This window comes from Grus americana, chromosome 3 (genome assembly GCF_028858705.1).
Source record: "Grus americana isolate bGruAme1 chromosome 3, bGruAme1.mat, whole genome shotgun sequence".
NCBI lineage: Eukaryota > Metazoa > Chordata > Aves > Gruiformes > Gruidae > Grus > Grus americana.
The window spans coordinates 28647697-28667124 of NC_072854.1; the positions used below are offsets into that span (position 1 = coordinate 28647697).

Sequence of the window (19428 nt, forward strand, 5' to 3'; positions counted from 1 at the left end):
ATAGGCATCTGTAAGTTTTAATGGAGAAATAGTTTCAAGAAAAAGAAAGGAAAGTATGTGCTGAGAAGGTGGCATGTGAAATCTTCCCAAGGACTGGTAAGCCCTGGAGACTATCGGTGTTGGTTCACCTGCAAGAACATACAGTCTGAAAACACCAAAAGGCTGCCGAGCACCAGCGCACACTGGTGTCAGCAACAGGCTCCATAACTTGGCCCTCATCCAAAATGACTGCTATATGCAGATGAAGGCTATGGGATTACATACGCATCTGACGAAATAAAGGACTTTCCGAATACCTACCACTGACCTGTCAGTATCACCCTCTGTTTTCTGAGTGTATAGTTAGAATTGGCTTCCCAAACGTTGCTCTAACCAGGTAATTGTGAGAGTGCAATTCAGATCTGAGACTGAATAAGTGAATGTGCTGTGAGAATAGTTATCTGCTATTAGTAAAAACAGGTTCAAGAATAAAAGCTCTTCTAAGAAATATTGGTTGTGATCTGTATCTACCTCAAACTCCCTACCCTATCAGGGCAAAAAGGAGTTTACATGTTAGAGGTGATACATAACAGAATTTTCCAAAGAAACCAGGGTGGTTGAGCAACAGGAAGTTGCAGTAACACAACACTGCAGGATACAGTGGTAAAGATGGTCTCTTCTTTTAATCTGTGTCTACCAACAGATTTATGTTTTCTCTGCACAAGGAGAAAGTATATTCTCTGGAATTTTTCTTCAGGTATAACCTAGCTTTAGAGCTTGAAAGCCTTTGGTACTTTTTGACATTCTCACTTAAAGGAAAAACTGAGAGAATGTAGATTACAGTAGACTTTCTAAAGAGTTAACATCCTTTTGCAAATGATCCTTTAAAGATTTCAGTCTCAAAATATGGGGTGCTCTGCTTTTTGTTTATTTCCCTTTGCTTGCCTTTTTCTTTGTTGCTGGTTGTTTATTATAGTCCTTACAGCCTCACAGCAGTCAGTATCAGGAAGCTGGAGAGATTTAGGAAGGGAAAAAAAAGATATGTAGGAACAGAAGCAGTGTGCTGCTGTAACTTCTGCTCGTATCTTGAAGGCATGCGGAGGGTCTAATCCTGCTCTTGGTCGCAAACCTGATTGTGGGGTAAAATGGCTGTAAACTGTAAGGTACCATGGCTGTAGAGATAAAAATATAAAGTCAATAATACTTTTACACACAGCGAAGGAAAACTTAACAGAAAAAACCCATTAAATGGGTGAGCACCAATTAGTGATTTAAAACTAGCTATTGATGCTTCTGGATCTGAGACAGTTTTGTAAACCCAATGCCATAGATTGCTCTATCCTTCCCTTAGAGATTTTACAGCTAAAGATGACACAGGAGTACTTCAATCAAACAGAAACATCTTACCTAAGAAACAAACATTTCAGGGATTTTGCTTAAAGTCCAGCTCAAAATTCCCAGCAGGCTGGAAGTAAACCTACAGGTTCTGTTTTAAAGAACTAAAATGGACTTTTTATAGAAATTCACAAATTTGTATCTCCAGCTATAGGAGCTGAAACCTCATGACGACACACTGCGCTTAACTACTATAGCCATAGGCTAGAATGACCAACCTCACCAGCACGAGTGGAGTGGCACCAGTATAAAAACTGATGCAACACAACACTAGGGGATTGTTCGTTTGGTTTTTTTTTTTTACTTTCTAGTGTCTTTTGTAATTTCTTATTCTTGTTCAGAATGCTGCCAATCTTATTTGGAAGGAAATATTGCATATGTAACCATATAGCATAAGCTTGCACGATTATAACAGGCAGTAACACTCAAAGGCTTCTGAAACTCAGAACACTAAAGACGACACTTCTCTTCACTTGTTCAGAAAGGACTGGGAAAGAATATAATGCGATACATGGATCACCTCCTGTAGACAAAACTTACATGTTTTTTCTTCCCTTTTTGGGCTATCTGAGTATTATTTAAACAAACTTCTTGAAAAATGACTGAAGTCAAGAGAATGCTATCAGAGAATTAACTCTCCACTCTTAGGACACTATGCTTATGGTAGATGTGATCTAATGAAAAATATATTATGCTTCAAACCAAAAAGTTATTGGGCACTATTCATATTATATATATGCACTTAATTCTGTAAGCTATTTACGCATATATTTGAAGGGTGCGGGATTGCAGTCAGAGCACTTAGCATTTGCAGCGAACAAACCAGTGTGCACCACAACTCTCCCATATTTTCAAAATCTTTTATAAGGTACTTGCATAATACGGCTGTCAAAAACCACACTAAAGCCAATATGTTAATCACTGAATATAGGTAGGTTCTCTGCATGCTGACTTCAGATCTTTTTAGTTGCCAACAAGTCCTTAACACCTGTGTTTTTTGAAAAGAAAAGCTAATGCAAGAAATCCTGTCTAACGGGACAAGCCCTTGTTCAGTGGCAGTGGAGCTTCTTTGGAAAGTGCTTAACCCACAGATTAATGAAAGGCAGATAGTTCTACTGCAATTAACTCTTATGTGATGAAACCTTCTGTCTTTAATAACTAGTTTAAACAAATGAAACTTGAAGAAGAAAGCAGTTAAAACTTCAGTCAGTAGCTGACAAAACATTGAGTCACAGACAAATAGTTGACATGATTTTTTAAAGCTGCAGTGCAAGCTTTTTCTCTCATTTCCTGTGTTTTATAGGAAAGAAACAGGAATATTTAATAACAGCATCATCCAAATAGTCAGGACAAAAGAAAAAAGTAAGTGGAAGTTTAAACAATGGAAGAAATGGGTAATAAACATAACGCGTGCAAAATGGGAATTAGTGTTGGCAGGATTTCTCTAGGTGAAAAGTAAGACTTTAAATTGGGGTGGCAAATATACATCAGTATTGAGGAGATTTAACTCAAGCACTATGACTTATGCTTTCCTTCATGTGTGGCTGACAGCCCATGTGCTACTGTAGCAACTGACATTTTAGCTTTCCTTTATCTAACTATCAGGCTATACATTAATTTCCAAATCCTGCTTTATGTTAGTAAAGAGTGTCTGTGACTTCTGCAAAGACAACGCGAGCCTCTTCAGTTTAAATAGTTAATCTGTCTTGCAAAAAGTGTCTTGCAGGGGATGAACGATGAGTTTTCAGGAAAAATAATCAGGCTAAAAATCCATTTTTCATTTTTGTTAACAAAATTAAAAGCAATCAGAAATCCTCCTGTAGGTAACACTTGAAATGTTATTAAAGCAAAATCAAAACATGTTATTGTTCTTAGGTTATTCAGCTCTTCTACACATATTCACTTAGGTTAATTTTTAAATAAAAAGTTATTAAAAAAAAAAAAAGTTTTACCCTGAAAAATTTTCAACTACAACACTTCCACATTTTCAAGATTTCTCTCAAAACCCTTCTTTGTTTCAGAATTTTGGAGCCTCCACATGCCTCTTTTCTACGTAGTTTTGTGTTCACGTCATCTTTTTCTTTGAATGTTCCCACTATAAAGTTACACATGCAATGGGAAAGACAAAAGATAAAATTCTGTACAAGGTAAAGTTTTTCTTACAAAAGATTGATACCTGTTTGTTTGGGTTTTTTTCCCCAAGCCAGTCCTCTTCCATTTCTCAACATGTTTTTGCTTTTTCTATGCCTTGTTCACCATTTCAGTTACTAACCTGGGATCATGGCCTTCATTTGCTCTCTTTTACCAGCATTACCCATATCGATTAATTACTGGTATCATGCTACATATAGTCATTCCAGGCAAGCCTCACCATATACAGTTTCATCTACTCTGGTACAGTTCATCTCTGAAAAAAACCGTAATGAAAAGCGATGAAGTCATGTTACAGCTAAGTACCACAGCTGAACTAACGCTGTTGGGTTAACGCTGTTGATCTGTTTGTTCTCACTCCTGCTATGCGGGGGAGGTCCCACCTCAGACCAGTGTTCCTTAGGTCACTATTTTCTCTCCAGTCAGTAGAGGTTTCTTAGGGAAACGTGAAAGAGGAGGAGTATGCTTTTGACTCTTCCTGTATATTCTCCCCAAGCTCCAGCAACCTTCAGTCAGGTCATGCAGCCCTTAAAGGCAGTTCTAATGACACCAGTGGGGTTATTTTACCTCTGACCCTAAATATTCCTGGTTTTCCTACAAAAATTTTCCTTCGCTCCCATCTGCATGAAATCATTGCCATTTTGCTTTTTCACATACGATGCTCTGAAGTTCCAGAAAACACAAAGACCAAGTTACGTATACTATCTGGTGCATGTTTGTTGCACATTGGTGTATAATTAATCTGAATAAAAAAAATAGTGCTCATATAAATAATCTAAACCCAAGGAGTATGGAGAAATGGTGCAAGCCCCAAGACTGTGCTCTCTCCTATGAAACTCTGGCAGGTAACTAGCTCAAGAAATAGAAGTGTTTAAGAAACATTGCTACATATTTTTCTGCTTCTTTTTAAAGAGAACACATGCTCTTACTGCTATAGTTTATGTAAAAAAAGCTATTCCAGTTCACTGCATACATTTATTTTTTTAATGGCACAGTGAAAAGCATTTGTTGCATGGTTGAAAAGGAGAAAATCTGCATCTATGTATGAAAGCAATCAATTCATTCCGCTCGTAATGAGATTTCTTCCGTCACTTCAGTTTGATTGTTTACCTTTACAATCGCCTCCCATGCAGTTTGGAAAAAGAAGAAAAATAAATGGAAAAGAATCAAAAGCCAAGCAACTCAACATGACTATGTTTAATCTCATCTCTACCTGTTCTGAAGAATGTATTTGCATATTTATAAAACGATGTTCCGGCAGGAATGACAACCTTTACTGGCAGCATATAAGCCAGCAAGATAGTGGGAGCTCCACCTGTTCTAAGAACTCACTGGAAATTGGCTGTGCTTTTATGGTGGGCACAATTCTCAGTGGTCATGGCTATGCTCAACATATTGAACATGATTTGCTATGATTTAAAAATAAATGGGAGTTATTCAGCTAATAAATATTTCAAATTTGAGCTACAGTTTTGCATGCCAAATCAAGAGGAGGACGTATCTAAAAGCCAGCATCACCTTCTGTTCTGTCTAGCGGACTGTCCATGTTTCATGATGGTGCTCGTTTTTCCTGTCAGAACACTGTAGGATCTTTCTTCTGTTACAGAAGACTAAACTTTTGCTGAGCCAGTGGCATTAGCTTAAACACAGAGATTTAAGTACTCACATTAGCCATGCTGCTCTGGAAGAATCCTAAGTTTTCCTTATATCCCAAATAATATTCTGCAAAACTGCTGCAGCTACGCTTGGGCATTTCTTCAAGAATTTCTAACACAACTTTCTGTGACACATATATAAGCTCTGTGGTATTTAGTGCACAATCAGAGTTGTTCATAATATTCATTTTAAGTAAGTTGCATTCTCTTTTCAAATTAATCTGTAGGCACAGCAGATACTCAAAAATCTCAAGTCACTCTTAACAAGTGTTCCCTGAGGCTCTGGAAAGGAACAGCCCAAATTCTTTAGTCTCTGAAATTTACCCACAGATTTCTTTTTTAAAGATAAGGAAATTCTGAAAAGCAGATATATCTCCCTTGACAGAGTCCACTTCCCAGAACTGGAAACTGCCCCTCCATATGCCCAAAATTACAGAGCATGGCCAGAGTCGTTCATTGTAGAGCCAAGCCTTTGCCTACTGTCATTTTGGCACTAAAAAAACCCAAATCAGTGGATCAGTTCTTTTCAAACACTAAGTACCTAAGGATTTAGGGCATAAATGTATTTAGTATTTTCCAGCAGAAATTTTTTTTCTGCTGCTCTGATGCAGCTCAGCATCCAGCTGCACTGGATGGGAGGGGAAAAGCACATGTGCCTGCAGTTTGCCTAGAAATTATTATGGTTCATGGCATAATATAGCCAGCTTTAAGGAAATTCTCGTTTACAGAGAGAAATTACATAGACTTTTCTTGACAGTTCCTCCAGAAGGAATACTCATCCACCAATATACATTAGCTGATTTCTTGTATGGTACAAAATAACCACAACAAGCCTCCAGACTTCGGTAATTTGTATTTAAATCAGTAAAAAAATACTGTGTAAATGAGACTAGTGGGCTTGTTTTATGGCAAGAAAACTGTTTTAACCAGAGCAAGTTGCAATTTTCTTAGCGATGTAGCAATTCACGCTATTATTTATGCTCACAGTCAAATATATTTTATTTAAGTTTTACCAGTATCTCAACCTAAAATATCCTCTCCGAAATGCTAATTGCAACTATTACCCATCCCATAATCATTCTCAGCATCTTTTGGTTGGAACCGGCAACAGTGATGTACATGGATCAGATAATTCCTATCGCTCACTGTAATTGCTCAGGGATTTTGTTTTCTTTTGAGTCAGTAATGTCTAAATTGGATTAAGATAACAGTTGCTTACGAGACATTCTCTGCAGAAGTTGCTTTCACCACTACTATATTTAATGGTATTTTACTCTAGAACTTCATTTTTTACACCATTCTCATACAAATGAGTTTACATGAAGTTCATACTGAACTTCAGATTACACTTAAGGACTAAATACTCTATCAATAGGAAAAAAAAATACCCTGAATTTTGTTTTTGCTGACATACTGATGAGTGAATGTAGTAACACGCTGGCGCTCTTCGTTATGATCAGATGATATTCAAATGATATGATGAGTAATCAATCTCAAAATCAGAGGACTTAGTCTATCTATTTATGTGTGTTTAAACATCTTTAGCTGGTAACAAGCCCTTCACACTCCCCTGTCTGGGCAATTGCTGCTCTTGGCAGTAATAGTCTGAGTGGGTGGTTGAGAACGGAGCTGGCAGATGCAGTACTGATGCAAATTACTGCTACTTCGCAGCACATGCATTCATTCATCCAGGGAGTCATTTTTTATCATTCCAGAACTAAGCCAAAAGTCATAAAATATTTTACTTGTCAATACCTAGAAATAAAATCTGTAGTGTATTCAACATTTATTATCATAACATATAATGTTAAAGAGATAACTGAAGTGTCAGTATGCCCAATGTCATAAAGAAATCTCTGAAAAAGTGAAATGCATTTTGTGTGCCTAATTAGTCTGTTTTGTGGGTGGGGTTTTTTTTTCAGTATTGTAATTGGAGACCTCATAACACATGTGTGACTGCTGATATGCATTATCAAGACCAAATAATGCCAACCATAAAAATCTGATTGGTCTTTCCTTTATTCTGGCATATTATTGCTTTCATTATTTTAGCTACTGAGATGAATGACAAAGATGACAGAAAGGAAAGCAGAATAACGCACAACATTACTAAAGGCAATATACAGTTCAGCGAAATTAGCAGTCATTATTTCTGTGTTGACCATAATACTGCTGTTCTACAGACCACAAAGTAAGATGTCAGAATGCAATCAGTGCTTGTTCTTTGGGTCAGATATATATGAAGTTGCCTTACCCTACAAATAATTACCTTAGGTGTATTGACCAGGCAGTGATGCCGAACACAAGTTTTTTCTTTTATCTATAGTACATTTTTACACACATTTAAGCAAAATGTCCACTTTGTTATCTCTGTTTTAGAACTATGCCCTGAATAATTATTCAATCTTTTAAAAAAGTCCGATCCTTAAAGAAACAATAAACAAAAGAGAAAACCTATTTATGTACACCAATATTATAGCAGTATTCTATACAAGCTATACTTTCTCAGGACAAATGGACTTCTCTCAGAACAAATGAACTTCAAGCTGGTTTATCTTTTAAGTGAATTATTTAAATAAGAGTGGTAATATAACAGTAGAGGTCTACAATTATAAGTAAGGTTTGTGTAGCAAGAGAAAAATTGTATTTAAGCAACTGACATAACTTGAAAAAAACAAACTAGCCTTGGAGTTAGAGTCTATTATGAGTCCACTAATTGAGTCATTAATAAGTAGACAGGCAATCAAAGTATAACAGCTAAAGCACAAATGTTTTGACACTAATTGCAACCAGAATCCAGACACAATACCTTAGCTTTATCCCTCATGGATCCTTTCCCCAGGATCGACATTTTTGCACCTGTTTCTTCTTGTAACCTCTTCAAGGAGTTTCCTCTTGGTCCAAGCAATTTCCCAACAAAATTGAACTAGAAAGCAAATAAGAGAACTATTTTAGACCATGAGGTACTTTTTCAAAAACTTAATCTGTATAAACAAACTGCTTAAGAAAAGTTTCTTTCCTTTAAAAAAATACTCCTCCTTAGTTCTGAGCCTAATTCATTGAGATACAAGTCTGGAGAACCGAGGTATCCTCTCATCTAGGCAGTAAAAGCATTCATGGTTTATTTGAACCCCAGGAGGCTCCTCTCTAGGACAAAAATGGCCAGTGGCTGCTTAGGTTTAGCTAACTGCTAAACAAGATCTTTGCTTATCTGATAGTATAGATGAATTTTTAGGAACTGACGTTTTACACGTTGGTTCTAAAATCACTACTGTTTTGTGTATCATCAGCTTCAAATATTTCTTTTGCCAGCAATGAAACAAATCAGAAATAGTAGGTCACTGTAGATATTCAAGGCTATTTTCTGAGAGGATTTTAAAAAGTGCTGGGCTTTGTTTGCCATGCTGCTAATATTCTTAAACACTGCATGGTTAATATGACACATACAACACTGTTTTTTCTGTATGAAGAGGAGAGATGTCTACGTGGAAATTAGAGGACAGAACATTAAATAAACGAGGTGTTAACGTTATGTTGACACAAACTATAAAAAAGGGGTAGTCTATTAAGTAACAGTAAAATTTGTTTATTCTGTAATCAATAGTCTCTTCAATTTATTATTTTTTATGCTTTCCAAAGTCTTTTTAAAGCTCTATGGCATGCTGTCTTTGGAAGCTGACTGGGAACCATCAGCACTTGCTTGGGATGTTTCTAAATTATGTTAAAGTCCAAACAGACAGTACTCTGGCCTGGCTTTCAACGAAGAATAAGCTTAGCCAAAGAAAAAGGTGTGTAACTCTAACAGCACTTTCTTGGTTTTATTTCAGAGATAAAAAACATGACAATAAGAAATAGCAATCAAGAATATGCTGCAGTCAAAAATATACCTGAATGTCTAAAAAGATGTTATAACAGACTTTGTTTTGCATAACTTTCTATTTTAAAAATGGAAAAAATGGGGAAAATTCTTTTCTCCACTTTAGCCAGCAAGAATATAACACCACAAACGCATCAGGCATGTTGATAACAACCAAACTCAGAATCAAGCCAGATACCCCAGAACCCAAGCTGGCTTTCAGTCCAGTGTCTTAGTTATAAATCACTTGTAACTTCCTTCAAATATTGTTTAAACCATCAAAGAAAATAATATGTAATTACAGGAAAAATAAACATGCAAAGTGAAATCTACTGCCACCTAAACCAACATAATTGATTTCAGCAAGATAACATGTACAGAGGGAATCAGTAAGTGGTAATGTTGCAGAAAAACCCAGTAAGCTTTCAAGCTCAAAAAAATATATTTTTCAAGCTTGTGAGCTTGCACTTTTATCCAATTCTATCTGTTGATTTAATAAAAGTTATCAACTCTTAAATAAATCCTACTCCATTCTGGGGCAGAATTTAGAGATGATGCCGTATCATGGCATCAACAATAGTATGTCTTGAAACTGTAGCTATGTTTCTTCCAAGGACAACTTGGCTTAGAAGTAGTTGTTGGCTTCAAATTGATTATTAAATTTCATATGAAAATAAACCAAAGAGTGATGAAGAAATGTCAAAGACTGAATTTCACCTTTAATACTAGACTTTGGACTTAATCTATTGATAGAAATAAGATTTCAAAAATTACACGTCTTGTGTATGTGAAGTTTTATTAGAGACAGCAGAGCAAACAGCAGAGCTTTCATTCTTCTGCAGGGACCATCTTACCTGCAGAATGGCTGTTCACAAGTTACGACACCAAATCTTTTGTGCCACTTGTATTTCACCAATCAGAGAAGAACCATCTCCTGCTGCATCCCTTCAGGGTCTCTCAAGAAAAGCCACCTCTCAAAAGCTGGAAGAGCTACACTGCTACGTAAGTTTGGGGGAGACTATGAGAAGACCAGCCAAAGCTCGTCTCCATTTGTTCTCTGAATGGAATAAAACTATTAAAATACACTCTATGAAGATTTATGCTGACCATTTATATTTAAGCACTTCATAAACTGTCTAATAATTACCCTGACATATTGCTGCAAAGGAGCGGTATGGCCAGCATAGACTAAATACTAAGTGGATTTTAATCACTTCACAAGAAATAAGTGCCTGGGGATTTTAATTCTATTGATTATGTAGCAGACAGACACTCACATTTCATCCACCTTCTAAAAAACACATATCAGGAAGCAAGCAGTTACTTATAACTGAATAACTGAATTGCTCTTAATTTGCTTTTGTCTGAAGTCGCAGAAAAGCCAGTGCACTATATCAGACATTCAACTGTTGTGCCTGGTCTTCCCAGCATCAGTCTGGGGCCACTGGCTATCCTCAGCACCAGTCTATAGTCACAAAACTCCCAAAAGTCTGAAAGTACTGGTAAAGTAACTTTGACTCAATAACTTATGAAAAATTAAATCCTTTATGTTCACGTGTAGGGAAAACTAGCACACAAGTAAGAGAAAATTTCAGTGAACAGCACAAATTGTAAGAAATCTGAAACACCAATTTACTCCTCTTATTTATTTTATTAAGACATACTTGACAAGAACCTGAGCAGAATCATTTTTAATACTGGAAAGCTTCGGCTCCAGTTACAGCCACATGCACGCACAAACAGCCAATGTGTATAGCAACGGTGAAGGAAAATGTGGAAACTCAGGTAGTTTGGCTGCATATAATGATGACCCTTGCCCAGAAACGTGCATTCCTGGTATCGCCACTGTAACTGCTGATCTTATTTGGAAATCTTAGCTCCGATCCAATTCCACCATGTGTACAAATTTTCTCCAAATAACAGAAGCTCTAAGTCTCTGGGATGATATGTGGTCATATTAGGAGAGGACAGCTGAGAAATGATGACATACAGAAGAGAGAGTATTAACAGAAAGCTTTCATTGCTGGGGAGAAAACAGACTTCCACTTGAAAAATATGGTTATTGTTGTGTTACTAGAGGTTTTTATAGGTGGCTTAACTTTTCAATCATATTTATGAACGTGAGCTACACCTTCTGCATACTTATAGAAACCCTTCCTGGTTTATGGCAAAGGTTTTGCATATTATTTTCTTAGATTTTTTTATTATTTGTCTGGGGGATACAGATGCATGTCTTCAGGGGAAAATGATCAGGTGATAACAGGGGATGCTTTACTTACAATCAAATGCACACGATGCTTCGTGTGTCAACAGCTGGGCAATAAACTTTCCCTGTGCAGAATAAAACCTGACAGAGAATACAGCTCGATAGATCTTTGGAGTATCCACAGCCAGTCTCCCCAGCATCTTCCCCAACCACTATACACACAGTTTCACCAGGTTTATCTGCATCTTGATTACTTTCACACTCCACCCTGCACAAGCAATTGGAATGTAACGTGCCCAAAGCCAACACTCCGGCTTCTCAGTCTCCAGCAAAGTCTTTGTTCGTAATATATACTTTTTATACTCGTATCGAAATAGCCAAAAATGATACTGCACATGTGGACACAGAGAAGTCATTCTCTTTCCCCAAACTGTGCTGCTCCCATCTGTCTGCAAAGCTTTATGCTTACACATGGAGAATACTTACTGACAGGGTGAGTCATTCTGCTGAAGTCTATATGCTAGGACTGAATATCTAAACCCAAAGATTAGACACCCAGCAAGTATACAGAAAATGGAGAAGTCTAAGAACTAATTACACAAAATTTCTTACCAAAAACACTGCCTATGTTAGTGAAAAGCTTAGGGTTGCGCTCCATGCATGAATACATATATAATCACAGGCTTGCTCATCTCCAAAACCCCTTGCAGTAAAACATGCTGTACATCAACACACCTCACTTGCTTCGGGCTAAGCCTCTGAGAAGAGAATCCCTAAAACTAACCAGGTGTTGTCAAGCTGGATCACAGCACAGGCAGTCTGTCTCCTAGTGTCAGCATTTATTATGTCGATATACCATATGTGGTTTCTACGAAATGCCAGAGATTAATTATAACCTGTGCTGTGAATAAAATGTGTACAATAAATGTGTTCTTAAAATATATCCTGCAGCTTACAATGTTGTGATAGTCTTAAGTGTACTGCAGCATCTCAGGAAGATGGCCACATGTATTTATTCTCATTGCTGTGCTTGAACTTACCTCCTTTAACATGGACACATCAAGTGCTGTTCTCAGAAGTCATAATATAAGCAGAATTATGACAGAAATTAAACACACACATACATTTGTAAGTTGATATTTACATAACATCTGATTTATATAATAATGCAAACTCAGGTGCCAGTTTCTTCAGTATATGGCATGTTAAAGCAAATTGTCCAGGAGATGAGCGTAATGGGAGTTGGAACTTTGAAGCGGGCATCAAAGGCAAATAGACACAGCTCCACTATTGTGCCTGTGTTTAAAAGATGGGGAAAAGAAAGACAGTGAACTTGTGCTGCAGAGAATCTGTAGCTAATACTAGCATATTTAATTGTCCTTGGCTCCTGGCATCGGAGCCCTCTCACTGGGAAGGAGCCCACCCTGACAGCTGCAAACAGGGCTAACAGAGCTAGGCAGATAGAAGCTGTTGACTTCCATCACTACCTCATCTTTTAATGCTGAGAATTGTAATCAAACATCAATCTTTACGTCGGTTGTATACACAGGACTCACTTTATTCTCAGTACGTGATAAACTGGCCTTTGACTAGGCGGACAGCCATACAATGGTCAGTTCTCTTGTGAGACTCATCACACTGGTGGGCTGGCACTGCTGCTCAGCTTACGTGTGCCAAGGTATTCAGTGAACCTCCCAAGAGCTGGGACACAGGCTGCAAGGTCCGGCGGGGCGACGGGTGCTGTGTGGCGGGGGGTCCCCCCAAAGCCAGCAGCAGCCTCGGGCTGAGAACGGTCACACACACTCGGGACACCATCCCGCCTGCCCGGCCACGTGTCACCATCAGAAGTACATCGAAAGGTACCCCACCATATAGCCGCACTAAGCGCTCCCCATAAAACCTATCCTATTTAAAACCACACCTATCTTTCTCCTCACTTCCCTTCTAGGGGCAAGAATGCTGGTAACCAATTAAGTAAAGAATCATAGAATTTGCTGTTATGTTGCAACACAGAGCTCTAACCTGCAGTTCTTTCAAGATTAAAAACTCCAATATTAGTAAGGATTTTGACTACCTCAGCACCGCATACCATAGGTATAACAAATCTAACATATAGTTTACAGCATTAACATTCAACCCTCAAACTAAATGCAATGATTGATAGAAAATGCATGTTTACATTTAGAAGAGTATTTGTTTCCCTATTTGACGTAGCTCAAATACATCCCTACTAGAACTGTAACATTTATTATTTTATAAACACTATTTTAATTGGGTTTTACAAACAGGAACAAGAAATATGCTTGCCATTCAGAAAAGGTGTTTGTGTCAGTGACTGTTTCTGTTTTATACACGGATCAGTGTTCAGAACAGTAACAAAACCTATATAAATAAGGAATGGGACAGACAAATATTTCCAGCCATAAGATGAAGCAGCACAAAGCCCTGAACTGGAAGATAAAATTAATTTCTTCTAGAAACAGCAAAACAGAAATAGCACAGGCTTGGCAACATGAAATAGGTTTGTTATTTCTTAGTGTGTTCTGCTCACCATTGCTATCAGTTCCTTTGTGAGCTGACAAAGTGTCTCCATTTTCAGAGCTACTTATCCTCACAAAAAACTTTCCTTATTCATGAGAGAAAAAAAAAATCCTTCTAAATTCAGTCCTATACTAAAGAAAAGGGGAGGAGACAAAGATATTACTCAGTCTTGAATAAATCCTTACTGACTGAAACCTGCTTATAAATTAGTTTTCTTCTGGTCCTATTCTAGGACTTCTCATAGTTCATTTATTTTAGTATAGCATTTATTTTAAGAGTATCTCACCTTTTGATATGCACAAGGGACTTCCCTTCATGTTAAGGTAGAAGTGGACAATTATGAAGGCAATTTTTTTATTTTTCTCAACACTTTGTAAGCATGACAATGCCCGTAATAACATGCTTTAACTTTTGATCAGCCCTGAATTGGTCAGGCAGTTGGACTAGATGATCGTTGTAGGTCCCTTCCAGCTGGAACTCAAGTCTTCTCCTCTCCTCTTCTCTTTTCTCTTCCCTCTCCTCTTCCCTCCTCTTCCTCAGTACACTCTCCAGAGTTCAAGTTTGCCTCCCTCTGGATGTAGCTGCTTACCCCAATAGCTATTCAGTATCTAGTACTTTTTGGCTTTTCCAAAACTGTGTTCCAGATAAGGATGCAACATTGTTTTTTATTACAGCCATGTGATATTTGCTGTCTCTGGAGAAGAGTTTCCAAGAAACCTGTTTGGTAGCACTGAACTTTGCAGGGCTCTACTTTAGGAAGGCATGTGTGGTGGGTTGACCCTGGCTGGAGGCCAGGTGCCCACCAAAGCCGCCCTGTCACTGCCCTCCTCAGCTGGGCAGGGGTGAGAAAATATAACGAAAGGCTCGTGGGTTAAGAACAGGGAGAGATCACTCACCAATCCCCATCATAGGGAAAACAGACTCGACTTGGGGAAAATTAATTTAATTTATTACCAATCAAATCAGAGTAGGATAATGAGAAAATAAAACCTAAATCTTAAAACACCTTCCCCTTGCCCTTCTGTTCTTCTTGGGCTCAACTTCACTCCTGACTTCTCTACCTCCTTCCCCCCAGCAGCACAGGGGGATGGGGAATGGGGGTTGTGGTCAGTTCATCACACGTTGTCTCTGCCACTTCTTCATCCTCAAGGGGAGGACTCCTCACACTCTGCCCCTGCTCCAGCCTGGGGTCCCTCCCATGGGATACAGTCCTCCACCAACTTCTCCAAAGTCAGTCCTTCCCACGGGCTGCAGTTCTTCACAAACTTCTTCAGTGTGGGTCCCTTCCACGGGGTGCAGACCTTCAGGAACAGACTGCTCCAACATGGGTCCCCCACGGGGTCACGAGTCCTGCCAGGAGCCTGCTCCAGCGTGGGCTTCCCACAGGGTCACAGCCTCCTTCAGGTGCATCCACCTGCTCCAGCGTGGGGTCCTCCATGGGCTGCAGCTGGATATCTGCTCCATCATCATCCTCCACGGGCTGCAGGGGGACAGCCTGCCTCACCACGTTCTTCCCTATGGGCTGCAGGGGGATCTCTGTTCTGGTGCCTGGAGCACCTCCTCCCCCTCCTTCTTCACTGACCTTGGTGTCTGCAGAGTTGTTCCTCTCACATCTTCTCACTCCTCTCTCTGACTACAGTTGCTCCTGGTTTGTGGTTTGTTTGTTGGTTTTCTTCCTTCTTAAATATGTTATGATAATAGAGGTGCTACCAGAGGTGGAGCCGGCTGGCATTGGCTCTATCGGACATGGGGGAAGCTTCTAGCAGCTTCTCACAGAAGCCACCCCTGCAGCCCCCCCCACTACCAAAACCTTGTCATGCAAACCCAATACAACATGTCAGGAGACAGCAAACAGCAGAAGCAGAAAATGAAGGTACTCCTTCAGAGGGGTTCTGGAGATCTACTCCAAAGGACACGTGCTAATGCTCTTCTTAAAGTATTACACCACTGCAACTTCACTGTAGAGGTCCCACAACCAAAGGAGAAGGTTGCCCTTTCCTACAGAGCTCACTGGGTCTCATCTCTTCATTATGCTTTGAACGATAACCTGATGCCAGGCTGTGGGGAGAAAAATGGACTCAAAATTAAATGCTTAAAGGGAAAATACAGCTTCCTGAAAACTCTGGGCCAAATTAATTTTTGGTTTAAATCAATAGAATTACCTCAAGAATAAATTAAATCCAAGTAACAAAGGTAGAATCATTAAAGCTACTGTGACTAGAAGATTTACCTAAGAAATAAACACTTTTTTTATTACACATTTTTTATCTTGAAAAGTGCTAGGAGTTCATATTTACAGTGTGCTTGAAGAAGATGCTGCAATATTTGTCTGGCTATTTACTAGCTCATAGCAAGCATCTAAATCCACAGCAAAAATATATTTTTGGCATAACTCCATGAAACAGATGGTCAGCGACTCCAGACAAACATCTTCCAGATACAAGTCCACATTGAGATAGCAAAAATATCCCCTCACTTTTCATTTTTAGCAGTTTTCTGTCAGAATTTGGTAACAAGTTGTGGCATTTAAATAAAGCAATTTAAAGAAGCCTTAAAATTAAATGAATTTTCTGATTAAAAAAAAGAAGTTTGGTGTCTGGTGTATCTTTATTCAGTTAAACTTTCTTAACTCGGGAAAATTTGAATAGCTATTTCCCTAATATATGCATTAGCAGTGTGATTTATTATAATCTGCTAATCTGTCAGACACCCAAACATTTTATTTTCTGTGATTCTGGTTTTAACTCTGATGTGAGGTAATTGAGGAAAAGCCAAGGAACCAATTAAAGTTGCGGATCTGTATTAAATCTGCAATTAACAAGTTTAAGGGGTTTATTATTTTAATTGCAGAGATATCCAGAGAGACTTATCGTATCAGGCACTGCACAGACATGCAGGAAGACATGACCTTGATCCTGAAGAGTTGTCAAGAATGTCAAAAAAAATCAAATAGGCCTTGCTGAATGTATGTGGCTTCTATTGCTTATTTGGATGGTCAGAGAGTATTGCCATCAAAATCACTGGGCTCAGTTACGAAAGTGGGTGTTACGCAAGGTAAGTGCAGCAGGACCACGTTCTGCTGACAGGTGGACCATCCTGGAGCCTGCTTTTTCAACTCAGAAATGGGAAAGAGGATCCTGATGTCAAATTTTATCTTTGGCTTTTGCCTTATAATTCTTCTGCAATTTGGAATAAACTACTTTTCCCTGAGCTTATCCCTATCTGGCCAGCCCAGCTCGGGTGGTGTGGGAGGCTGAGGGCAGACAGGAATGGCTCGCAGGATTTTTTTGCCCATGTTGGAGAGGTTAGAGCTGGGAGCAAACCAGTCGCCAGTCAGAGGTCACGACTGATCCCAACGCACACCTACAAAGAGTTGGGAAGTTCTGTGAGGGCTGACTGCTCCTTAATGGAAAGCTTCTTCAAGAGCAGCAGTATTTTTAAAAACCGCAGAGTATGCTGAGCTAACAATGATTCTGCCCTAGTATTGAAGTCATATTCTATTGAATCAAGGGACAAAAAGCCACCTGTCTTTTAACATTCATCCTAGCCAAGCCTGCAGTAGTCAACTCTTACTATTTAGAAATAAGTAAAATACAACGTAAGTAATAAGGAGTTCTTAAATTTGTATCTAAGACTGGCTCATGCAAAGGACATTATCTAAACCTATATTTCTATGAATGCTAACAGCTCAGACTGCAGAAGTGCACCACTAAGCTTTTTTCAAAGTGCACAATTAAATAAGTTTATATTGAGCATATGCACAGGTATAGAAATAGGTACTAAGACTACAACACTTAAAAGCGCAATCAACATTTGGCTAATTGGGCTTATTACTCCCACAGATACACAGTCTACTGGTCACAGTAATAAACACCATCTGCTCTTTGCTAACTGGCAGGAACCTACCAACTTTTTTCTAACTTGAAGAGTTTGGAACGTAAAAGGAAGATCTAAAGGAGTTGCAATACAGTGGGATTTCCAAGCACATCCTCTTACTCTTACTGAGCTGAATATGATTTCATATCAGGTGAAAGATTTCTCTTTGCCAGATGCTATATTTGCAAAGTTAAGTTCTAAGTCAACAAGAACCAGGATAAGTTAGGGTTGAATGCCCAACCGTTAAACTAATACATCTTTCCCATGTACATTAGTGATACTGAACTAGTAAAAATGTAGCATAAAACTCCAATGTCTTTTCAGTCAAGGAAATTATAACAACAGTTAATTTGACCCAGTATGTTAATGAACTGATTTAACATACATGCATATAGTATCTAATTTTGTAGACAGCATTGTATTAAATCAGAAATGGTTTATGTTAATCTAATTAAAAACTCTGTTAGTCAACTTGATTTTGCCTTTCGTTATTAAAGTAATTATACTTACAGCAGCATTTATGTATCAATTTACATATACCGAGCACTACGCAAACATTAATTTTATTCTCAAGTCATGTTCATAATCAAAGCAAAGCATTACTTTAAATTGATTGACATATGCAAACTCACATAGCTCTATGGAAATTAAAGCAGTCTGCAAAAGCAGTCAAAAAAATCTTACAAAATTCTGGTTGGTTCTTCCCCTTCCCCCCCTACATTTTCTATACTTTTTTTCTTTATTACTAAGGGCAAATGCAAGAAAATACCATCTTTCTTCCTTATAGCTCATTACCTTCTATTTTTCCTATGCTTAGAGAGGAAAACCAAGTATCTATCAAGATTTTTTTAATGAGGACTTGGCTGATCTGTGGTGGTAATGCAATAAAATGTTTTAAGAGGAGCAAAGCATTCCAAAACAACATTAACAAGGTGAAAACAGTTAAGTAATAACGTCTTAATTCAAAGACTTGAACTGGTGCTGAATTCTGTTCCCACGGTGTTCAGGTAGGACATCTGTCCGATTTATACTTGAATTTCAACTAGGTTTTGAGTGAAAATTGTACAATTTAAGAACAGATATTGTCCTCTATTTGTCCATTCAATCAAATGTGGCAGGACAGAATACAAACTTGGACAACGCAGAATAAATACTGTTAGATATATTGCCACTGTTCATGGGCTTATTCTCAAAAGCCACATACTGCAGCACTCCGTTCCAAGAGCAAGCTGCACACTAACCTAATAGACTCTTTTTCTTTAGGTTTTTTTTTTTGCTCATGGTGATGAGCTTATGGAAGGAAAATAACCAGCATTAACCCAATATTTGGAACAGATGGCTTTCCATTGGTTTATATAGCAAACATACTGGGCACAGAAAGACCATCTCCATTCTCCAAACCTGAAACTGCCCTGGCTTGCTCTATAGCATGCAAACCAGAGGGTCTGCAGAGCCTCCTCCTCCACAGCACACAGGGCTAACTGCAGTAGTAGCAACCAGCGCAGCAGATCCCTGAATTTACATTTCATTTAACACTGCTGATTGATTGTAAAAACAAGCTTACCATATATAGAGAGTAATCACTCTGTAATTTGATATAAACGTAACAGATTTGCTAACTGTGAAGAATCAATCACTGTGTTAAATATGCACACAAGGAATGGGCTTTTTTCCCATTATCAGTATTTGTCAATGTTTATAATTTGCCAAGTTGATAGCCCATAGTAGACACTAATTGCAATTCGGAATACCTATTCAGTCTCATAAAA

At 38.4% G+C, this 19428-nt stretch overlaps 1 protein-coding gene across 9 annotated transcripts in view; it reads right to left on the reverse strand.

The window, feature by feature from the left end:
• KHDRBS2 (KH RNA binding domain containing, signal transduction associated 2) overlaps positions 1–19428 on the reverse strand; it is a 379312-nt gene that overhangs the window by 236588 nt on the left and 123296 nt on the right. For all 9 annotated transcript variants that reach the window (XR_008576623.1, XR_008576622.1, XR_008576624.1 and 6 more), the window contains exon 3: positions 7990–8106. Coding sequence is in view for 4 of the 9 variants with exons in the window: in XM_054822253.1 (XP_054678228.1) it covers positions 7990–8106 (117 nt within the window). In the remaining 5 variants the exon portion in view is untranslated. The remainder of the gene's footprint in view (positions 1–7989; positions 8107–19428) is intronic.